This window comes from Hemiscyllium ocellatum, chromosome 15 (genome assembly GCF_020745735.1).
Source record: "Hemiscyllium ocellatum isolate sHemOce1 chromosome 15, sHemOce1.pat.X.cur, whole genome shotgun sequence".
Lineage (NCBI taxonomy): Eukaryota > Metazoa > Chordata > Chondrichthyes > Orectolobiformes > Hemiscylliidae > Hemiscyllium > Hemiscyllium ocellatum.
In genome coordinates this window covers 34436103-34458214 of record NC_083415.1, presented here as the reverse complement: position 1 = coordinate 34458214, position 22112 = coordinate 34436103, and the positions used below count along the sequence as shown (strand labels likewise).

The 22112-nt window shown below is 40.3% G+C and overlaps 1 protein-coding gene across 1 annotated transcript in view; it reads right to left on the bottom strand.

The window, feature by feature from the left end:
• The window catches only part of cse1l (CSE1 chromosome segregation 1-like (yeast)), a 49775-nt gene extending 28652 nt beyond the window's left edge, over window positions 1-21123 (bottom strand). The window contains exons 1-5 of the mRNA XM_060836355.1: window positions 21029-21123; window positions 15777-15872; window positions 12922-13064; window positions 6095-6196; window positions 5870-6015 (exon numbers count right to left, since the gene is read on the bottom strand). Coding sequence (XP_060692338.1) covers window positions 5870-6015; window positions 6095-6196; window positions 12922-13064; window positions 15777-15861 — 476 coding nt within the window. The 5' untranslated portion in view covers window positions 15862-15872; window positions 21029-21123. The remainder of the gene's footprint in view (window positions 1-5869; window positions 6016-6094; window positions 6197-12921; window positions 13065-15776; window positions 15873-21028) is intronic.
• Between the last annotated feature and the right edge of the window lie 989 nt (window positions 21124-22112).

Genomic DNA, 22112 nt, shown 5'->3' with positions numbered 1-22112 from the left:
TGTTAAAGGTTTAGATGAAGAGGAATTTCTTAAGTGTGTACAAGACAATTTTCTGATTCAGTATGTGGATGTACCTACTAGAGAAGGTGCAAAACTTGACTGACTCTTGGGAAATAAGGCAGGGCAGGTGACTGAGGTGTCAGTGGGGGAGCACTTTGGGGCCAGTGACCATAATTCTATTCGTTTTAAAATAGTGATGGAAAAGGATAGTCCAGATCTAAAAGTTAAAGTTCTAAATTGGAGAAAGGCCAATTTTGACAGTATTAGGCAAGAACTTTCGAAAGCTGATTGGAGGCAGATGTTCGCAGGTAAAGCGATGGCTGGAGAATGGGAAGCCTTCAGAAATGAGATAACAAGTATATTCCTGTCAGGGTGTAGGGGAAGGCTGGTAACTATAGGGAATGCTGGATGACTAAAGAAATTGAGGGTTTGGTTAAGAAAAAGAAGGAAGCATATGTCAGGTACAGACAGGATAGATCGAGTGAATCCTTAGAAAAGTATAAAGAAAGTAGGAGTATACTTAAGAGGCAAATCAGGAGGGCAAAACGGGGACATGAGATAGCTTTAGCAAATAGAATTAAGGAGAATCCAAAGGGATTTTACAAATATATTAAGGACAAAAGGGTAACTAGGGAGAGAATAGGGCACCTCAAAGATCAGCAAGGCTGTCTTTGTGTGGAGCTACAGAAAATGGGGGAGATACTAAATGAATATTTTGCATCATTATTTACTGTGGAAAAGGATATGGAAGACGTAGACTGTAGGGAAATAGATGGTGACATCTTGCAAAATGTTCAGATTACAGAGGAGGAAGTGCTGGATGTCTTGAAACAGTTAAAGGTGGATAAATCCCCAGGATCTGATTAGGTATACCCGAGAACTCGGAGGGAAGCTAGACATTGATTGCTGGGCCTCTTGCCGAGATATTTGTATCATCGACAGTCACAGGTGAGGTGCTGGAAGACTGGAGGTTGGCAAACGTGGTGCCACTGCTTAAGAAGGGTGGTAAGGACAAGCCAGGGAACTATAGACCAGTGAGCTTGACATCGGTGGTGGGCAAGTTGTTGGAGGGAATCCTGAGGGACAGGGTGGACATGTATTTGGAAAGGCAAGGACTGATTTGGGATAGTCAACATGGCTTTGTGCGTGGGAACTCATTTCTCACAAACTTGATTGAGTTTTTTGATATAGTAACAAAGAAGATTGATGAGGGCAGAGCAGTAGATGTGATCTATATATGGACTTCAGTAAGGCGTTCGACAAGGTTCCCCATGGGAGACTGATTAGCAAGGTTAGATCTCACGGAATACAGGGAGAACTAGCCATTTGGATACAGAACTGGCTCAAAGGCAGAAGACAGAGGGTAGTGGTGGAGGGTTGTTTTTCAGACTGGAGGCCTGTGACCAGTGGAGTCCCATAAGGATCAGTGCTGGGTCCTCTACTTTTCGTCGTTTACATAAATGATTTGGATGTGAGCATAAGAGGTACAGTTTGTAAGTTGCAGATGACACCAAAATTGGAGGTGTAGTGGACAACGAAGATGGTTACCTCAGATTACAACAGGATCTTGACCAGATGGGCCAATGGGTTGAAAAGTGGCGGATGGAATTTAATTCAGATAAATGCAAGGTGCTGCATTTTGGGAAAGCAAATCTTAGCAGGACTTATACACTTAATGGTAAGGTCCTAGGGAGTGTTGCTGAACAAACAGACCTTGGAGTGCAGGTTCATAGCTCCTTGAAAGTGGAGTCGCAGGCAGATAGGATACTGTAGAAGGCATTTGGTATGCTTTCCTTTATTGGTCAGAGTATTGAGTACAGGAGTTGTGAGGTCATGTTGCAGCCATACAAGACATTGGTTATGCCGCTTTTGGAATATTGCATACAATTCTGGTCTCCTTCCTATCGGAAAGATGTTGTGAAACTTGAAAGGGTTCAGAAAAGATTTACAAGGATCTTGCCAGGGTTGTAGGATCTGAGCTACAGGGTGACCTTATAGAGGTTTACAAAATTACGAGGGGTATGGATAGGGTAAATAGACAAAGTCTTTTCCCTGGGGTCGGGGGTCCAGAACTAGAGGGCATAGGTTTACGGTAAAAGGGGAAAAGATATAAAAGAGACCTAAGGAGCAATTCTTTCACACAGAGGATGGCACGAATATGGAATGAGCTGCTAGAGGAAGTGGTGGAGGCTGGTACAATTGCAACAATTAAGAGGCATTTGGATGGGTATATGAATAGAATGGGTTTGGAGGGATATGGGCCAGGTGCTGGCAGGTGGGACTAGATTGGGTTGGGATATCTGGTCGGCATGGACGGATTTGACCGAAGGGTCTGATTCCATGTTGTACATCTCTATGACTCTAAAACATACAAATTAGGGGTAGGCCATACAACCATTTATGTCTGCTCCACTGTTCAATATCAGATCCACTGATCTGAGTCATCTACATTTCTATCCTTCCCTAATAAACCCCCTGCAACTGGCGTTTCAAGAATCTACATGCTTCTCTCATAAAAATATTAAGCTCTGCTTCTCACATTTTTTCAAGAGAGTTCCAAGGTCTCACTGCCCTTAGAGTGAGGAAAAGTTGTCTGTCTTAAATAAACAGTGATCCATAGTTTAAAATTCTCCCATAAGAGGCAACATTCTTCCCACATGTACCCTATTGTTAGATCCCAGCTGATGTCACTACTGGATAAGTCAGATCTCAGAATGAAATCTGGCTTGACAGATCTTTTTAAATCTTAATATGGTGGTCACTCACTAAAACACATGCACACTAAGCTGCAGATTCTCTTTAACAAAAATACAGTAGTTTATGACATTAAAGGGGGAAAAGGATAAACAAACCCAGTTATCTAAATACAGAAGTCAATTTGAAAGATCTTAAAACACATAGCAAATTTTCATTTATTTCCCAACACCATTACTTTACAATATCAGAAAGTGATTACCTCTCTTAAATCTTTATGTTGACAACTGATTTATTTTCCTAGTTCTTTCCTGTGAACTATGAGGTCTTCCTGCACAAACACTCTCAAAACAGAATGCCAGACTTTCTCAGTCTTTTAGTCTGCTGACTTCAATCTCAGCACTCCTGGATTGGAGTTTGTCCAAACTACCTTTCTACCAAGGTAACTTATTCCTGGAACTGCTCTATTCCTTTCCAGCAGATAAATTATTCTGTGCTTACAACCCCAATCAGGCCTCCAAAAGTTCTTTAAAAGTGTACAATCTGTTTCCAAAGACAAAATTAATCCTCAATCCTTAAACCAAAAAAAAAAACTTATGTTCCTCAACATTTAAACTCCTTGGTTGAAAATCCAGCAATACACAAATCATCTTCTAGTATCATTTTAGGAGTTTCCTACTCCCTGATACATACTGGATTAGGAAGTGGTTCTGGAAAGACTGACTATCTTTTGTAAACCTGTACAAAAGGTACGAAATACACAAACCATCAAGTTGAAATCCAAATTCTAAAAATGACAATTAAAAAATATAAATTAGACACCTTTTATCACACTGTCAAGACCCACCAATCTTAAGATATAGTTCATTCAATTTGCCTCTTGATTTTTCATAAACATAAACCTAGTCAGTCTAACCTTTTCACAGAGTCATTCCAGATAATAGCTTGGTAAACTTTTTCATAATTACTTCCAATGTATTTCAAACCTTTCCTTAAATAAATGACCAATAGCATAAAAAATAATCTAGATGTGGCCTCACCAATGCCTTGAATCACAATATCATTTATAACCTTTCTACTTTTATATTCAATTACTGTCACAACAAACAACATTCTATCAGTTTTCCTGATTACTTGTTAACCTATATCCTCTTGCCATCTCCTTGTGGCCTCTTCACAATTTAACGGAGGAAGGGAAAGAAAAGACGATAGGGTGGATGATGTTCTTAGCAGCAGAGAAAAAAAACTGTTGTCAGTTCGTGATTGGCTAAAATGCTTGTGAAAGCTTGCCCTCTTATAAAAAGGAATAGGAAGTAAGTTAAGGCCACTAGAAGATCCGTCCAAACAAGACAAAGAAGGAATCATTGGAGTGAGCCTTGCTACTACGTCCGTTCAGGAATTCTTAGAAAACTGAGGGAACAGTTTTCAACAGGCTCAAGTCAATATTACTTACTGAACTGTGAAGAGGTGAACGTACTGGGAGGCAGAAGTATCTGTAAACTGAAAAGACCGCAAGTCTTCCAAGCACATGTTGTAAACCTTTTATTGGTGTGGATTAAGACACAAAGGGTAGTTTTTCTATCGGTTAGAGTCTTTGAAGACAGAAAGAACATGTCCATGCAGTGTATCTGTTCCAACTCAATAAGTAACACGCATTGTTGGTTTGTTTCCTGGAGCAAGGTTCTGACCATTCAGAGTCAACCAGCCTACTTTAAAATCTAAACAAAGCTTAGCTGTTAACTGTCAATCAGCATTAATAGGTGGATTCTCTATATGGCAATGTCTTAACCAGAGCTCACTTGCCAAACAATCAACACTCTCCTCATCTGCAGCATAAATGTTTGTTTTCCCATTAATTTGTATTTTTCTGATGAGTGCAATACAAAAGGTTTTGACAAAAATGTATCATTTTTCAGCAAAGCTCATAATTTAGAGTATTAATCACCAACTAATTGGTCATTATGATAAAAAACATACACTTGTGTTTCTTACATTTTGCAATATTTTAGTTCCTATTTCCATTTTTGTGCAGGCACCACTCATTTACTTAATGTTTCCAAAAATTAACATTGAAAGACATTTGTTTTTATTTTCTGGTTTTCTGTCTGTCAGACCACTTGAAAGGATTAGCTCTTTACTCTTCTGATGACATTACTGCCACTGGACACCTGGAAATCTCTTGACTTTTCACAGATGCAAACTGACATTTGGAAGAAGGAAATTCGCACTAGTAATCATTGCTTCTTTGAGAGTAGCGTTGTGGTCAATGGTAAATGCTGCTCCAGCTTCATTCCTAACTGACAGATCTAGGCCAATAGCAGATAGAATACTTCCAAACTTACTTCTATTTGAAAACTCTGATAAACGACAGAATTTCTTCCACTGAGCATTATCTTGTTAGTTGAAGCTGATAAAACACCTATTTATTTTTCTACAACAATGATGAGCTATATAAAGTAGAAAACCTAACTATTATACCACAATTTTAATTATAGCTTCTGGAATTATCAATAGACGGATACAGATGCTGTTCTAAAATCTGACATCATTGGAACTAAGATCTCTTTAGATTTTGGGACCAACTCTTTCACAGAGCCTGTCTCTGAGGTACATGTAGTGCTGATCATTAATGCCTCAAAAATAACTAGGTTGAAGATTTGGGATGGGTAGTGTGTTGTATGCCACAAGTCCTTATAACTATTAAACAATGAAGATATTAAAGTTTGATTGGGTAAATTCTTTAAAAAAATCTATTAAGGTTAAAGTGCAGTGACTTGGCCTGTAATAACAGAACATTAATACATTGACATCTAATCCTTCTCTTGAAAGCAGTAGGGCATGTGGCAATCAGAACATTTCTGACAGTGAACCAAGTGGCTTTCTGTTTAGAGAATAGGGAGGGTCAGGTGAAGAGGCAAATTTCTAAAGTGCTGCATTGGACTCGCATCTTGACATGTACAATTATCAGTGATTCTCAGCTTTGGGATCAGCCTGGCAATGTGCCCTTCATTCCCATGTTTATCTATTTGGCGCGTGTGTCCAAGAGAAAACAGCAAGTTTTTTGGATTATTTTCCATCTGTATAAAAACCACCAAAATTAAAAATGAATAATCACAGCAGTCTACATAGATTGAAATCTTACACACATCACGTTCAGCAAAGACTCTTTGAATACCTTTTGAATAAGGAGTGTGCTGTTCGAAGCACGCCATTAATAACATGAAAATCTCCACTTTGAAATCGGTTAATCATTTCTGTCAGAAGATGTGGCCATTTCTGAGGAAAATCTTCACGCCCAATTATACTGATAGCATCGCTCAACTGCAAGAGAACATGGTCAAGTCAAAAACTAGAATACACAACTTTCATTCATTTTTTTGCACAAGTAGTAATCAGATACCTGTTTCTGAATTTGCTCAGGACTGCTCAGCATCAAATTCACAATATTGGCTTTAATGGCCACCCGATCTGCTTCGCAGATTTTGTTTGGCTCATCTTCAATCTGAAGGACAAAAAGAATGCAATCATAAGCGGAGATTTTTTTAAAAACCAGTAATATTTTAAATTTCTTAGAAATTTATTTAACTGGGTAATAAAGATCAATTTGGGAATGCTTTTGCAATCTACTCTTCATAAATGACAAGTCCAGCACTCTGGGTCGTTTTCAGTACAGCCAATTCATTTTCATATCCTCATAACCCCCATTATCATCTATTTAGCTTCTTCTTCCCTTTGTTCTCTCTCTCGCTGGGTTGCTTTTGCACCCATCTGCTAACAACTTCCCCCTCCACCACTCTATCATCATAAAATGCCACCTTTTCCTAGCTGCTCAGTGTGAAGAAGGGTCACTGGACCTAAAACATTCACACTATTAGTTCTTCACAGGTGCTGTCAGAAGGGAAAAGGAAAGCAACAGGCAGTATTAAGTCAAGTAGAAAGAGAAGCAGCAGGCTAGCATGTGTGCAGGGTTTAGTATTGGTAACAAGGCAGATAAACAAACAGCATAAATCATCGTGAATGATTATGATGTGTTGCCATCACAGACATGTGATTGCAGGGAGTTCAGGACTGGCAATTAAACATCCAAGGATTTACAGCTTATCGAAAAGACAGGAAGGTGGACAGAGGGGGCAGGGTTGCCTTATTAGTTAGGAATGAAATTAAATCTATGGCACTGAATGACATAGGGTCAGATGATATGGAGTCTGTATGGGTGGAGTTGAGGAACCACAAAGGCAAAAAACCATTATGGGAGTTATGTACAAACCTTCCAGCAGTGGTCAAGACCAGGGGTGCAAGGAAATAGATAGGGCATGTCAGAAAGACATGGTCACGGGTGATCATGGGGGACTTCAATATGCAAACGGACTGGGTAAAGAATGCTGTCAGTGGATCCAAAGAAAGGAAATTCATGGAATGCTTACAGGGTGACTTTTTGGAACAGCTGGTGATGGAGCAGGCTATTCTGGGCTTAGTTCTATACAATGAGTCAGACTTTATAAAAGATCTTAAAGTAGGGTAACACTTAGGAGGGAGCAATCATAATATGGTAGAGTTCACTCTGCACTTTGAAAGAAGGCAAAATTGGATGTCATGGTGTTACAGTTAAATAAAGGTTATTGCAGGGGAATGAGAAGGGGAACGAACGAAAATCAACCGGAAGCAGAGCCTAGTGGGAAAGAAAGTACAGCAACAATGGTAAGTGTTTCTGGGTGTAATTGAGGACACAGTACAGAGGTCCATCCCAAAGAAAAGAAAGATTATTCCAGGGGTGTGGAATCATACAGCATGGCTAATAAAGGAAATCAGGAAATGTATCAAAGAAAAAGAGAGCCTATAAAGTGGCCAACAGCACTGAAATAAGGAAGGAGAGGATCAAATAAGAAGGCAAGCTAGCCAATAATATTAGAAATGATAATACAAATTTCTTCCAATACGTAAGAAACAAATGAAAGATAAAAGTGAAAATTAGGCTCCTCCAAACGGATGCAGGAAGGCTAGTGCTGGAAGATAAGAAAATAGCTTAAGAACTTAATAAGTACTTTGTGTCAGTCTTCACAGTGGAAGACATGAGTAATATCCCAACAATTAAGGAGCGTCAGGGGACAGAGTTGAGTATGGTAGCCACTACAAAAGAGAAATGGCTAGAAAAGCTAAAAGATCTAAAAATTGATAAATCTCCTAGCCCCGATGGGCTACATCCTAGAGTTCTGAGGCAGGTTGTGATCTTTCAAAAGTCACTGGAGTCAGGGAAAGTCCCAGATGATTGGAAAATCACGGTTGTAATCCCCTTGTTCAAGAAGGATCAAGACAGAAGGAGGAAAATTATAGGCCGATTAGCCTAACCTCAGTTGTAGGTAAAATTCTAGAATCCATCATTAAGGATGAGATTTCTAAATTCCTGAAAGTGCAGTGTCAGATTAGAACAAGTCAGCGTGGATTTACTAAGGAGAGGTCATGTCTGACAAACCTGTTAGAATTATTTGAAGAGCTAACAAGTAGGTTAGACCAGGGAAACCCAGTGGATGTTATCTATCTAGATTTCCAAAAGGCCTTTAATAAGGTGCCCCATGAGAGGCTGTTGAGTAAGGTGAGGGCCCATGTTTTCAGGGGTGAGCTACTGGCATGGATTGAGGATTGGCTGTCTGACAGAAGGCAGAGAGTTGGGATAAAAGGTTCTTTTTTGGGAATGGCAGCTGGTAACAAGTGGTGTCCCGCAGGGTTCAGTGTTGGGACCACAGCTGTTCACTTTATATATTAATGACCTGGATGAAGGGACTGGGGACATTCTGGCGAAGTTCGCCGATGATACCAAGTTAGGTGGACAGGCAGGTGGTACCGAGGAAGGGGAAGCTGCAGAAAGATTTAGTCCAGGAAATAGCTGATTAGTGGTCCAGGAAATAGCTGATGAAAATCAACTTCAGCAAATAAGAGATCTTGCACTTTGGGAAAAAGAATATTTTCTAAACGGTGAGAAAATTCATAAAGCCAAAGTACAAAGGGATCTGGGAGTGCTAGTCCAGGATTCCCTAAAGGTTGACTTGCAAGTTGAGTCCAGGATTAATAAAGCAAATGTAATGTTGTCATTTAACTCAAGAGGGTTGGAATATAAAAGCAGCAATGTACTACTGAGACTTTATAAAGCTTTGGTTAGGCCCCATTTAGAATACTGTGTCCAGTTTGGGCCTCGCACCTCAGGCAGGAGATCCACACAGATGATCCCTGGAATGGTAGGCCTAACATATGGTAAACGGCTGAGGATCCTGGGATTGCATTGAGTTTTGAAGGTTGAGGGGAGATCTAATAGAAACTTACAAAATAATGCATGGCTTAGAAGGGTGGACATTGGGGATTTGTTTCCATTAGGCAGGGAGACTTGGACCCGCGGGCACAGACTTAGAATTAGAGAGAGTCAATTTAGAAGGGAAATGAGAAGATACTTCTTCACCCAGTGAGTGGTGGGCCTGTGGAATTCACTGCCACGGAATGCAGTGGAGGCCAGCACATTAAATGTCTTCAAGGGAGAGCTTGATAAGAACTTGATCTTGCAAGGAATTAAGGGCTATGGGGAGAGTGTGGGTATGATTAATTGGCGGAGTGGATGCGATGGGCTGAATGACCTTATTCCCACTCCTATGTCTTATGGTCTTATTATACACCTGAATTAAATCACATAGGAAGCTGAAAGCTTTCGGGTGTGAAGAGATGAACCACTCTTTATGAATAGAGGCTGGATATTTTGGAAAGTCCTATTCAATCAATTATTGATGACAGCCGTAAAATGTTGTAGCGAGGTTCTTAGGGATTATGTAAAATGTATGAATCTCATCGTTGGTGATGGTAACTATCTAGTACTTGGAGGGGCTCTTGTTGCGCAGTGGTTGTGTCCCTCTTTCTGAGCGAAAAGGCCCTGGTTCAAGTCTCACCTGTTCTCAAGGTATGTAGTAACATCTCTGTACAGGGTGATTAGAAAGTAATTATCTCGAATTGTTAGTAAGCCAAAACTTCTCGGCTGAATGTTATTGGATATTATTCAGATCCTGCTGAAGATATCAAATGGGCTGCTTAATAATTTGGCGTGCCTTGTCTGGCACTGAACATTGGAATAATTAGTAAGGCTTACTTCTCACATTAGGACAGAAGGAATTAATGATGAAGCAGAAGGAGGGTGATCACAAAGATGTTGAAGAAAGGCACAGCTGCAGCCACAACCCAAGGCTACACATGAATAGACAGGCATAACCATCTTCCAGAGCTACTGGAGGGATTAGCTTGAATCTCAAAGCTACCTTTGTCTTACCGCTGCGAGTACAATTGGGTACATGTTATCTTAATGTCAAGGTCAGCTACACTGGCATTCAGTTTGTGCACTGATTTCTACAAGAGGCTCTGGAACTGGATATAACTAACATAACCTGAACTAAGAAACAAGTTTTGGTAAATAGATACAGCTGACACACCACTTTATGATTCTTCTCGTTATAGCAATAATCTTATATACTGCACTTTGGCATAGAAATACATCTCAAAGCATTTAACAGGACCAAGATACAACACCTGAAACCAAAACACAAAGAGATATCAGGGATATGACCAAAAGCTTTCTTAAAACAAGGAAGTTTGAATGAGCAGCTCAAAGAAAGAAAGGGAGACATGAGAAGCAGAGACATCTGCAGAAAGAACGAGAGAGCCTGAATCCTAGACAGCAAAAGTAAAGCAATAATAGAGCTAATAAAATTGGAGATGCTCTGAGGCCAGAATTTGCAGCAGTACAGGTACCTTGGAGGGCTGCAGAACTGAGGAGAGGCAAGATCACAATGGGAGTTGAAAGCAATGAAGAGAATTGCAGAATCAAGATGTTGCTTTACCAGGAATCAATGAAGGTTACTGAACAGAGGAAGATGTCGGAATAAGATTTGATGGATGAGGGCACTGGCTACAGATTGTTGGACGATCTCATATTTATGGTTGGTAGAACAGGGGAGGTTGGCCAGGTGTATATCGGAAGCGTGAAATCTACAGATTCATAGTATGGAAGATGCCAGTGCATGCAAGAGACTAATGGAATAGTTCATTGGCATGGTTTCATTTTTCTATTTTATGACTAAGATATACCTATAGTTCAAAGTTTGAGAGAAGATTTGTAGCTCGGGTGCGCGTTGTTGTGGTTCTGTGCGCCGAGCTGGGAATTTGTGTTGCAGATATTTCGAACCCTGTCTAGGTGACATACTCAGTGCTTGGGAGCCTCCTGTGAAGTGCTTCTGTGATCTTTCCTCTGGCATTTGTAGTGGTTTGAATCCGCCACTTCCGGTCGTCAGTCCCAGCTGTCCGCTGCAGTGGTCAGTATATTGGGTCCAGATCGATGTGCTTATTGATTGAATCTGTGGATGAGTGTCATGCCTCTAGGAATTCCCTGTTTGGCTTGTCCTATAATGTTAGTGTTGTCCCAGTCGAATTCATGTTGCTTGTCACCAGCGTGTGTGGCTGCTAAGGATAGCTGGTCGTGTCGTTTCGTGACTAGTCAGTGTTCATGGATGCGGGTCGTTAGCTGTCTTCCTGTTTGTCCTATGTAGTGTTTTGTGCAGTCCTTGCATGGGATTTTGTACACAACATTGGTTTTGTTCATGCTGGGTATTGGGTCCTTCGTTCTGGTGAGTTGTTGTCTGAGAGTGGCTGTTGGTTTGTGTGCTGTTATGAGTCCTAGTGGTCGCACTAGTCTGACTGACAGTTCGGAAATGCTCTTGATGTATGGTAATGTGGCTAGTCCTTTGGGTTGCGGCATGTCCTCATTCCGTTGTCTTTCCCTTTGGCATCTGTTGATGAAATTGTGCGGGTATCCGATTTTGGCAAATACATTGTGTAGGTGTTCTTCTTTGTCTTTTTGCAGTTCTGGTGTACTGCAGTGTGTTGTGGCCCTTTTGGATAGTGTCTTGATGCAACTTCTTTTGTGTGTGTTGGGGTGATTGCTTTCCTGAAAACCACACACACAGACCAAGTCCTAAACTACGAAAGCAACCACCCCAATACACACAAAAGAAGTTGCATCAAGACACTATTCAAAAGGGCCACAACACACTGCAGTACACCAGAACTGCAAAAAGACGAAGAACACCTACACAATGTATTCACAAAATCGGATACCCGCGCAATTTCATCAACAGATGCCAAAGGGAAAGACAACGGAATGAGGACATGCCGCAACTCAAAGGACTAGCCACACTACCATACATCAAGAGCATTTCTGAACTGACAGCCAGACTAGTGCGACCACTAGGACTCATAACAGCACACAAACCAACAGCCACTCTCAGACAACAACTCACCAGAACGAAGGACCCAATACCCAGCATGAGCAAAACCAATGTTGTGTACAAAATCCCATGCAAGGACTGCACAAAACACTACATTGGACAAACAGGAAGACAGCTAACGATCCGCATCCATGAACACTGACTAGTCACGAAACGACACGACCAGCTATCCTTAGCAGCCACACACGCTGATGACAAGCAACCTGAATTCGACTGGGACAATACTACTATTAGAGGACAAGCCAAACAGAGAACAGCCAGGGAATTCCTAGAGGCATGACACTCATCCACAGATTCAAATAATAAGCATATCGACCTGGACCCAATATACTGACCACTGCAGCAGACAGGTGGAACTGACAACCGGAAGCGGCAGATTCAAACCACTACAAATACCGGAGGAAAGATCACAGAAGCGCTTCACAGGAGGGTCCCAAGCACTGAGGATGTCACCTAGACAGGGGACGAAATGTCTGCAACACAAATTCCCAGCTCGGCAAACAAAACCACAACATATACCTATAGTGAAAATCACAAATCTGACTACTTCTGCATATTTTCCATTGCTACTTCTGAAACAGCATTAAAAGATGCTCAGATTCACATCTCAGTCACCTGCCCAAGCAGGATTTGAACAGAAAGGATTAATTAATTTCACCAAAAAAGAATTCCTAAAATCATTAAATTGTGCAGAGAATATTTAATAATAATATATATATTAAATACCCAAATGCCTGTTGTAGCATACTCAATAATTACAGAATCACAAGTTTAGAATTTTATAAATTCTTCAACTTCCTCAAGAACCTTTTACTTTGAATCAATTTGTTTGTTTACACAGCATTGAAGGAATGACTTGAACACCCATATGTCACCTCAAAATCAAATGGCCAATTGACTCTCACAGATCACTTACAATTCGCCAATTTCTTTTAATGTAGTTCTTGAAAGTTACACTTGAACACACTTTCATGACATTGTCTTGAGACTTTTCAATGAGAGTTAGCAGTAACAATGGATAATTCTGGCTTCTCTCCACTGATTCCAGGAACTTTTCAGCTGAAAAACAAGAACTGAAAGTTAAATATGAGCCAAGAAAGCAGGATTTTTCAGATCTACTTATTAAGATTAATTCATGAAATTAATGCATGAAATACACTTATCCCTCTCAATAATTCTTCAAGGACAAGATGTGCAATTACCAACTGTCAAAAGATCATTAACTGGAGTAGAACACCTTAAAACTAAATTGGGGAAACACAAACTTATTATACTTGGAGTACTATTGATTTCCACTCATGGGACACATATTAATAAATCAATTAAAATGTTATGACGGTTTTCAATTAGATTCCCAACTGCCTTAAAATTACAAAATTCTACAATTCATTTTAAACATGAACATAAGCATTTTAAGTTCCTTGAAAACTTTCTATCTCACACATCAAGAAAATAAAATTCCCATTTTTACTGCATGACTGAAGTTGAATGAGACTTAACCTAGACAATGACCAGACATTTTACCACCAAATTAAGAAAACTGAAACCTATTGCTTCATGATATGCAGTAGAATGGAGAGATTGAATTCTAAGTTCAAGCTCCAGCATGGAAATCAATAATTTTGCTATACTATGTGACACCAAGTAAAAATTGCAGAAAATCTGATTGTTGTCATAGTAGTCCAATTGGGTCAGAATTGTCCCCAAGGAAGGTAATTACCATTCCAACGTTTGAGTGTAGTTCTGCACTTACTGGCTGACTACCCAAAGACCAAGAAAGATGGGAAATATTCTGAATCCCAAAAATGAAAACTTTTGTTTTCAATATATCAATACAATCCATAATACTTGTCGTAGGTATGTATGCATAAATAAGTTTGTGATGGCTCGTATAACATGGCATAACTAATTCTGTGAAGTATTCATAGCAATGAACAAAAACTTGCAATAAGTAAAGGGGAAATGATGATAGTGACTCGACAGTCGGTGAAAAGTATTATATTTACAAACAATGAGACATGTTACGTTGCTTTTTTCAAAAAAAATACACAGTCACTAAAATGACAACAAAAGCATCTGTGACTTTTCAGATGGAAGCAATGGACATTAATGGTCTTTCCTGGGTACGTGTAATGCATTGTCTAAGTGTATTCATGCATGTACAATGTTCAGTGAATCCATCTGACTTCTTACTAACTTCTATGAGGGAGCCTAGCTGTTCAAAGTAACACTGAAATCAAGACAAAATTATCTTCTGGGTCTTGCTTGGCTGACTCCACAAGGGAAACTGTAAGGTTTACTCAAAAGGAGCAATCTTCTGTTCTACTACTTCAATTTCTGCATTGAGATAAATTGAGAGAAAGTCTTAATACAGATGGTGCATCCAAAAATGAATGGAGTCTTTAGGTACTAAGGCCCATAACATTAAAATTCAAGTCAATATTGTTATTTTTGGAAATATAACTGACTGTCTCTATTAAATGCAATTTTCTTAAATGCAGGTCACTGTATTACAAGTACGTAACAGTTACTCAACCATACTAAACTTTAACTTCAGTTGTGAAAAACATTCTGAAACATTTTAGATAGATCAACATTTTCTCTGCAACGCCTCAACCTGGAAAGAAGTGTGAAAATGAAATAATTTGACAGAGAAAATATTCATGAAGTCTAGGGTTTTCCTCAAATTTCAAAATCAATTAAGTTAGTTTACTACTCAAGCCTTAGCAAGAAATGGAAATTCAAATAGCCAGATAAATATTAGCTATGTCAACAATAAACAATTTTTAGGACATCATGAAAAGTTCAAAAATTTCTTCAAAATTAGTACTTCCCACGTGAGAAATTATGTTCAAGTTTTTCACTGGTTTGACTGGCCAAAGTATGTGTTAGCTTGTGCAAAAATGTGTAACTTGGATACTGAGAAGTATCTGACGTAGCCAGAGATTTCTGAGCAGATTGCAAGTTTTAGTCAACTAACTGTAAAGATATTATTGTCCCTCAGAAGATTAAGAATTCAAGTTTTAGTGCAGATATGGTTATAACAAGATACATGTCAGAGCAATCGAGGATCTTATTATATTAAAATTGAATTTCTGAAGTTTTCAAGGTTATGAAGGGAATTGACAGAAGCTGTTCAGCAATTCATTCACATGATCAAGATTAGAAATGCTAGGGTACAAGTTGAAAGATAAAAAGTGTAAGTTATAGGGTGGCGTGTGATGGCAACAGCGAAGACAAAAAGGAAATACAAATTGATTTTAATTAATAAAGATAGATCTGTCCAAGAAGTTACTATAGAGGACAAGTGAACATGCATAATTCAGTTCAATGCTAGTTTGGAGATAAATTAAAATCAAATTAATACTACAAGGCAGGATTGTCAATTTAAAATTAACTTAGTATGGCTTGCTGAACCAAATAACAACTTGCTACTCCACTACAAGATGGTACTTCAATTTGATTACATTTAAGATAGCTCTGACTACAGTGTTTTCTAGTCATATACCGAGTTTGGGTGGACTAGATTTTGCATTCAAGTCTTCAGAGCATTTCTAATCAATAAGAAAGAGTTACCACAGCCAAGGTTCAAATCTTATTACTTGTTTAATGTGTAGTCAATATACATAAGTAATAAAAGTATTTGCATATAGTAAGATACAATGAATAAATGAATGTCAAGTAATCTGTTCTTCTAAAGAATAAGCATGTCAAGAACATAGGGACAGACGCTATATGCTCCAAATATTTTTTAGTAACAAAGACGATTACCTGGCCTCCTAACTGCTGGATCAGGGTCAAGAGTTTTCTTCAGAAATTCAGATAGGGATTGTAAATTGGCATCACTGAGATCCATATTTAGAAATTCTAAAAGGAAAATGACCAAGGAACGAGATTAATATTTAACATAGCCAAATTCTGTCTGTTCATCTATTTTCTCTAAAACACAATTTTCCTGTACACTCCAGGTCAAGGGAATGCATCTACTTCCAGAAAAAAAACAACTGTGCTCATTTTAACTCTCCCTTCAAATAATCAGGTGGACTAATAATTTTCTTGGGGAAAAAGAAGGTTACCTCTTCACAGCTATAAAATGTTCCAGAACAGAATCCCAGCTCCATTCAGCTTTTCACTGAGCAATCCAAATCTAATCTTACTGCCCCGCTCTTACCTCAACTTTGAATCTTCCTCTGCTTCAAATACGTATTCACGTTTAACTTTAAACATCACTGTGGGAAAGTAACAAATACTATGTAAAGAAATTTCTAACCTTGCTCCTCGATCTCACTAGGAGACCTTAAATTGATGACCCTCAATGCCTATTCTACACAGATAGGATTTGAGTCAAAAAGTGTGACACTTGAAAAGTACAGGTCAGGCAGCATCTAAGGAGAAAGAAAATCAATGTTTCGGGCATAAGCACTTCATCAAGATTGTTGGGGGTGGCACAGGGAAGGGGGTTGAGAGATAAATAGAGAGGTGGGGGTGGGACTGGTTGAAGGTAGCTGGGAAGGTGATAGGTAGATGGAGGTGGGATGTGATGATGATAGATTGGAGGGGAGGGTGCAATAGATAGATAGCAAGGAAGATGGACATTTCCCTCCCTAATCCTAGCAGCATTCCGCAAAGACCATTCCCTCCACAACGCCCTCTTTAGGTCCACCCTCCATTCCTTGCCACTGCACCCTCACCTCCATCCTAGGCCCCAAAAGTATCCTATCACATCTGGCAGAGATTTTCCAGCATATCCAAACACCTCACCTGTAGTGAGAAAGTGAGGACTGCAGATGCTGGAGAACAGAGTTGAGAGTGTGGTGCTGGAAAAGCACAGCTGGTCAGGCTGCATCCAAGGAGGAGAATCGATGTTTCAAGCATAAGCCTTTATCAGGAACATCATCTACTGTGTCCGCTGCTTTCGATGTGATCTCAGGCAACTGCGTGTGTGGAGTTTGCACATTCTCTCCGTGTCTGCGTGGGTTTCCTCCAGGTGCTCCGGTTTCCTCCCACAGTCCAAAAATATGCAGGTTAGGTGAATTGGCCATGCTAAATTGCCGTAGTGTTAGGTGAAGGGGTAAATGTAGGGGAATGGGCCTGGGTGGGTTGCTCTTCGGAGGGTCGGTGTGGACTTGTTGGGCTAAAGGGCCTGTTTCCACACTGTAAGTAATCTAAACAGATCTCCTCTACATTGGGGAGACAGGACACCAACTCACGGAATGTTTCAGGGAACATCTCCGGGATACACGCACTAAACAACCCCAACACCGTGGTTGACCACTTCTACTCCCCTTCCCACACCGCCAGGGACATGCAAGTCCTGGGCCTCTTCCACCACCAAATCCAAGCCACCCGATGCATGGAGGAAGAATGCTCCATCTTCCACCTTGGGACCTTCGAACCAGTTTCCTCATCTCCTCTCTCCCCACCTTATCCCAGATCCAACCCTCCAACTCGGCAGCACCCTTTTGAACTATCCTACCTGTCCATCTCCCTTCCCATCTAACCGCTCCACCCTCCCCTCTGACCTATCATCATCAGCCCCCACCTGCATCTACCTATCGCCTTCCAAGCTACTTCACCACCACCATTCTATTTATCTCTCCGACCCCCCCACCCCATTCCTGATGAAGGGCTTATGCCTCAAACGTCAATTCTTCTGCTCCTTAGATACTGCCTGACCTGTGTTTTTCCAGCCCTACACCTTTCCACCCTGATCTTCAGCATCTGCAGTTCTCACTGTCTCCGGCAAACAGGATTTTCTTGACCAAAGATCATTTTAAAAAACTGTACAAAAAAAATTTCACTATCTTTGCTCTAATGTGAACAACCTTACCATCTCAAATACTAGGTATGAGGTTGGTGATTTTATTCTGGTCAGTTTAGTTGATGTCCTTTTGATAAAAGAATACCCAAATTTATGTACAAGCACTATTTTTCTAAAATCTTGCAACTTATTTTACACCCAAGTATTTGAAGCAGTTAATCCCACTGGCCTTCAATTCAAAGACAACTTAGTCAGCAAATATAAGCTGGTTCCCTTCATTACTAAATACATTTTAAATGCTCATTTGCTCTTGAACTGTGGATTTGAAAAGTTGGACTAGAAATTAATTTTGAAATAATTGGTGTAATATTACCTGGTTTATCTAGTCCTATCTTTCGAACAAGGGGAACAGACTGAATAAACTTCAGTTCTGCTACATGGTTAGTATACTTAAGGAAGCTTGAAAAATTGTGGCCACATCCTTATCTTTCTTTTCTCCCCTTTCTGACTTTTAATGAAAAAATGTTCAGGGTGGAGTTCACAAGCATCCAACGCTTCCACACAAGTTCTGATAACGTTTTTCAAAACCAAAACATTTTCTGCAGTAAACTTAATTCTGCCAAGTCAAGTATGCTATACGTAAAGATTTTACAAAATACATCCTTTCTAATTAAAGCACTACTTCATCACTGGACAGCTATAAACTCTCCAATACTGTTCTCTTTTCTTTTGTATGTGTTTAGGTTATCTTTTTATTGTATTTAATGCTACATGTCTCTCATTTACCCAACGAGCCCTTCTAAATTCTCATTTTGCTTTCGTTTGACATTTCCTATAATCCTTATGAATGTCTTCAATTCTACCACATGCCACCTTCTGAAGATTCAGTTTATTGTTGATGTGGAATTGATCCACAAATGGAATATTTTGTGGAACAATAAAAACCAACATCTGAATTCTCCACAACAGTTCATAATTTGTACAGCTGCCTTAGAAATAAAGCATGACATATGAATGATCATCAATAAACTTTGAACTTTGATGAAAATGCAAGATCAACTCACATTCTTACAGAGCAAGATTATGGAAATACAGATAATTAGTAAAAAGTAACAGCGCCAAATGAAATCTGCAGCAACATTTAATATTTTGAGTGAGACACGCCATATCAGAAAATATAAACTTCATCTTTTGGGTACTAACAAACCTGCTGTGTATTTATTATGGAAATACAGTATTCTAAATTACTATCTTTTAACTATAAACACAAATTATTTTCAGGAATAGAAATAATATCAAGGCAGCTTCATCAGCGGTTAAAATAGAAGATTATATTTATGAACTCAGTTCTTTTGCTAAGTTTAAATAATGTACAACTTCAGAGAATTATAAACAAATAAACAGTAATTAAGATTGTTTACAAACTGACACAAAGATAAATTTGAGACTACATTAAATAGGGCTTCCAATTGAAATATATTAAACATAGTGGGGATTGTGGCAACTACGCATTACCTACTCTCAAAGTAATATTGTTATGCACTGTCTCAGTTCTGGTTCTTTGTTGACAGGTATGCATCGCATAACATGATCAACCATCTCAGAATTTACAGGATCCTCTGGCACCCCAACTTGATAGGTGCTGGGACACATCTTGTCTCTTATTTTTCTTTAGTACTTCTTACATGCAGGACTGTATTCTGCACTTGGCAGCATCCCCCCTCATCCCAATGCCATTGTATGACTAATTCTGCATCATTAAATAATGCTTGAGAGCGGCACTATCCACCTTCAGAACGACTGGCATATATGCATCTCACCATATTGTGTATTATAAGACACAGATGTTACTGAGGTATTAGCCTTCAAAGATGCCTGCATTTAAGTAAGGGTAGAATACCTCAGAAACACTTTCAAAGTCCAAATTTACTACTTTAATATTGTTTAGATTTTGACAAAAATTAAGAAAACTCAATATCTGTTCTACATGGCTAAATTCCACCAATAACACCATGGAACCAATGATCTGTAATCGGAAGTTTGCACATTACAACCCATGAAGTAATCATCAGGAGTTGGGGAGTTCAGAGTCCAGTCAACATTTATCTTTCAATCAACAAGATTATTTGCTCATTATCAGATACAGACTTTGGATAATGAGCACTGACTATATTTCAAAGTACTTATTGATTATAGATGCTTGAGACGTCTGGTGGCTATGAAAAGTAGCACATTTTTCCTTCATTTATAATAGCACTAACGACACAACTGGGTTAACTGCAACTGAACCTCACATCAGCCAAGACGCTGATGCTACTGCGATTGGAAGCAAAGGGCAAGTCCCGTAAACGTAAACTTGTCATACGGTGTAGTTTATGAACAATAGCAGAGATTCTAAATAGAAAGCAAAATGCATTTGGCTCTATCCGTCTAAAATCGAAGTGCAGAGATAAACGTGCTCGGGCAGGGAGGACAAAGTTTCCTGAAGGTCTCAAGAATAATTAAAGGCGGGCTCGGTGTGCACTCGTGTCAAATCTACCATTCAGCTTTATTTCATTATAAAAATCCTAATAGATTGGCACTCTCGATTATCACTCTCGATTGGCATGTCAGAAGACTAGAACGTTCTCACTTGGTCTCGTAATGTATATTTTTGACCTATCCCTATAATAAGAAGCTTGCAAAGGCAGCTTGTATAGCCCTCAGCCCGGTGTGCTAAGGGAAGCGGCGAGGGCAACGATACATTTGCCCTCGAGAAGCAGCGCGGCTTCAACACTCAGAGCAAGGCCTTGGGATAAATGCGGCCAATGGCGAACGTGTTGCACGTAGCTTGGTGATTGACAGGTGGGCCAACCAATCACAAAGCCTCATCACAGAGGTTTGCCAGCCGTGACACCAATCAGAGCTAACCAGGAGAGGGAGCAGCAGGTTCGGTTGAAGTAAAGCAGTTCACGTTGGGCCGAGGGCTGGGCCCGGCGGAGCATTGCCTCCCCTCCCGATTCATCCGAACAAAAGCGAGCGCAAGGGGTATCCAGGCCCCCCAATGCCTGTGCCTAGAAAGCGGCAGCTTGCCCACTTCAGGACACTGGCTTTGGGGAAGTCGCTGCATCGACAACGTCCGTCAGGGTTATCAGCCCCTTTTTCTGAGACTGAAAAGAAAGGGCCCGGCTCCTCAAAGCAAGAGGACAGGCGGCTCAGCAATCGGCCCGCGGGAAAATCGTAGAAAGCAGACAAAGATTTGGAGAGGCCCAGTCTCTCCTACCTTTTTGTTTTGAAGCCGAAGTGATTTCAGACCCACAAATACCGCTCCCCGTTCAGGGCTCGTTCAAACACAAGGAAAATGGCGCGCTGCCTAACGCAGGCATGCGCATTACGGCAGAACCTCACCTCCGCCTCGCGCACACGCGCTGTCCACCTCCCGCCCCGCAACAGCCACGTGCTGGGCATGACGACGTCAGCAGGCACCGTGGAGACCATCCCCAATGATCCTGGGCAGGTTATCATCTTCTTGACCCTCAGCAATCTTTCTAGTGTCGTGAAGAAACGAGGTCCGGGATTTTGACCTGACGATACATTTCCAAGTCAGTATGGTGTGTGGTTTGGAAGGGATCTTGTAGATATTTCCCCTGTATCTGTTTTTCTTGTACTTTCAAGGAGTAAAGGTCTCCTGTTCGGATGGTGCTTTCGAAGGACCATTTATGAGTTACTGCAATATAACTTGTAGATGGTACACATGGTGCATTGGAGGTTAAAATCGTGAATGGTATTGGTGGTAAATGAGTTGCCAAGGGATCGGGCTGTTTTGTCCTGAATGATGTTGAGCCACCTGAGTATTGGAGCTGTCTCCATCCAGACAAATGGAGAATAGCCCTCCACGCTCTTGCACCTCGAAGATGGTGATGACACTGGATAGATAGGAGGTGAGTTACTGACTGTGAATAGAATTGAATAGAGATTAACCCTTCATGCTCTTGCACCTTATAGCCGTCGATGGCACTGGGTAGATGGGAGGTGAGTTACTGCCTGTGGAATTCCTAACATCTCGCTTGCTCTTGTAGCCATAGTATTCAGACATTCTGTTCACTTTGTTCTGATGCCATTGGTAACACCAAAATATTGATAGTGTGGAAATTTAGTCATACTGTGGGAGATGGTTAGATTTTGTCTTGTTTGAGGTAGCCATTATCTTACACTTGTATGGCACAAAAATAATTTGCTCCTTATCAATCTAAGACTGATATTGTTCAGGCCTTGCTACGTGACTGCAAAGGATGGCACGGTGGCTCAATCGTTAGCACTGGTACCTCACAGCAGGGGCCCCGATTCAGTTTTTGTCTCAGGCAGCT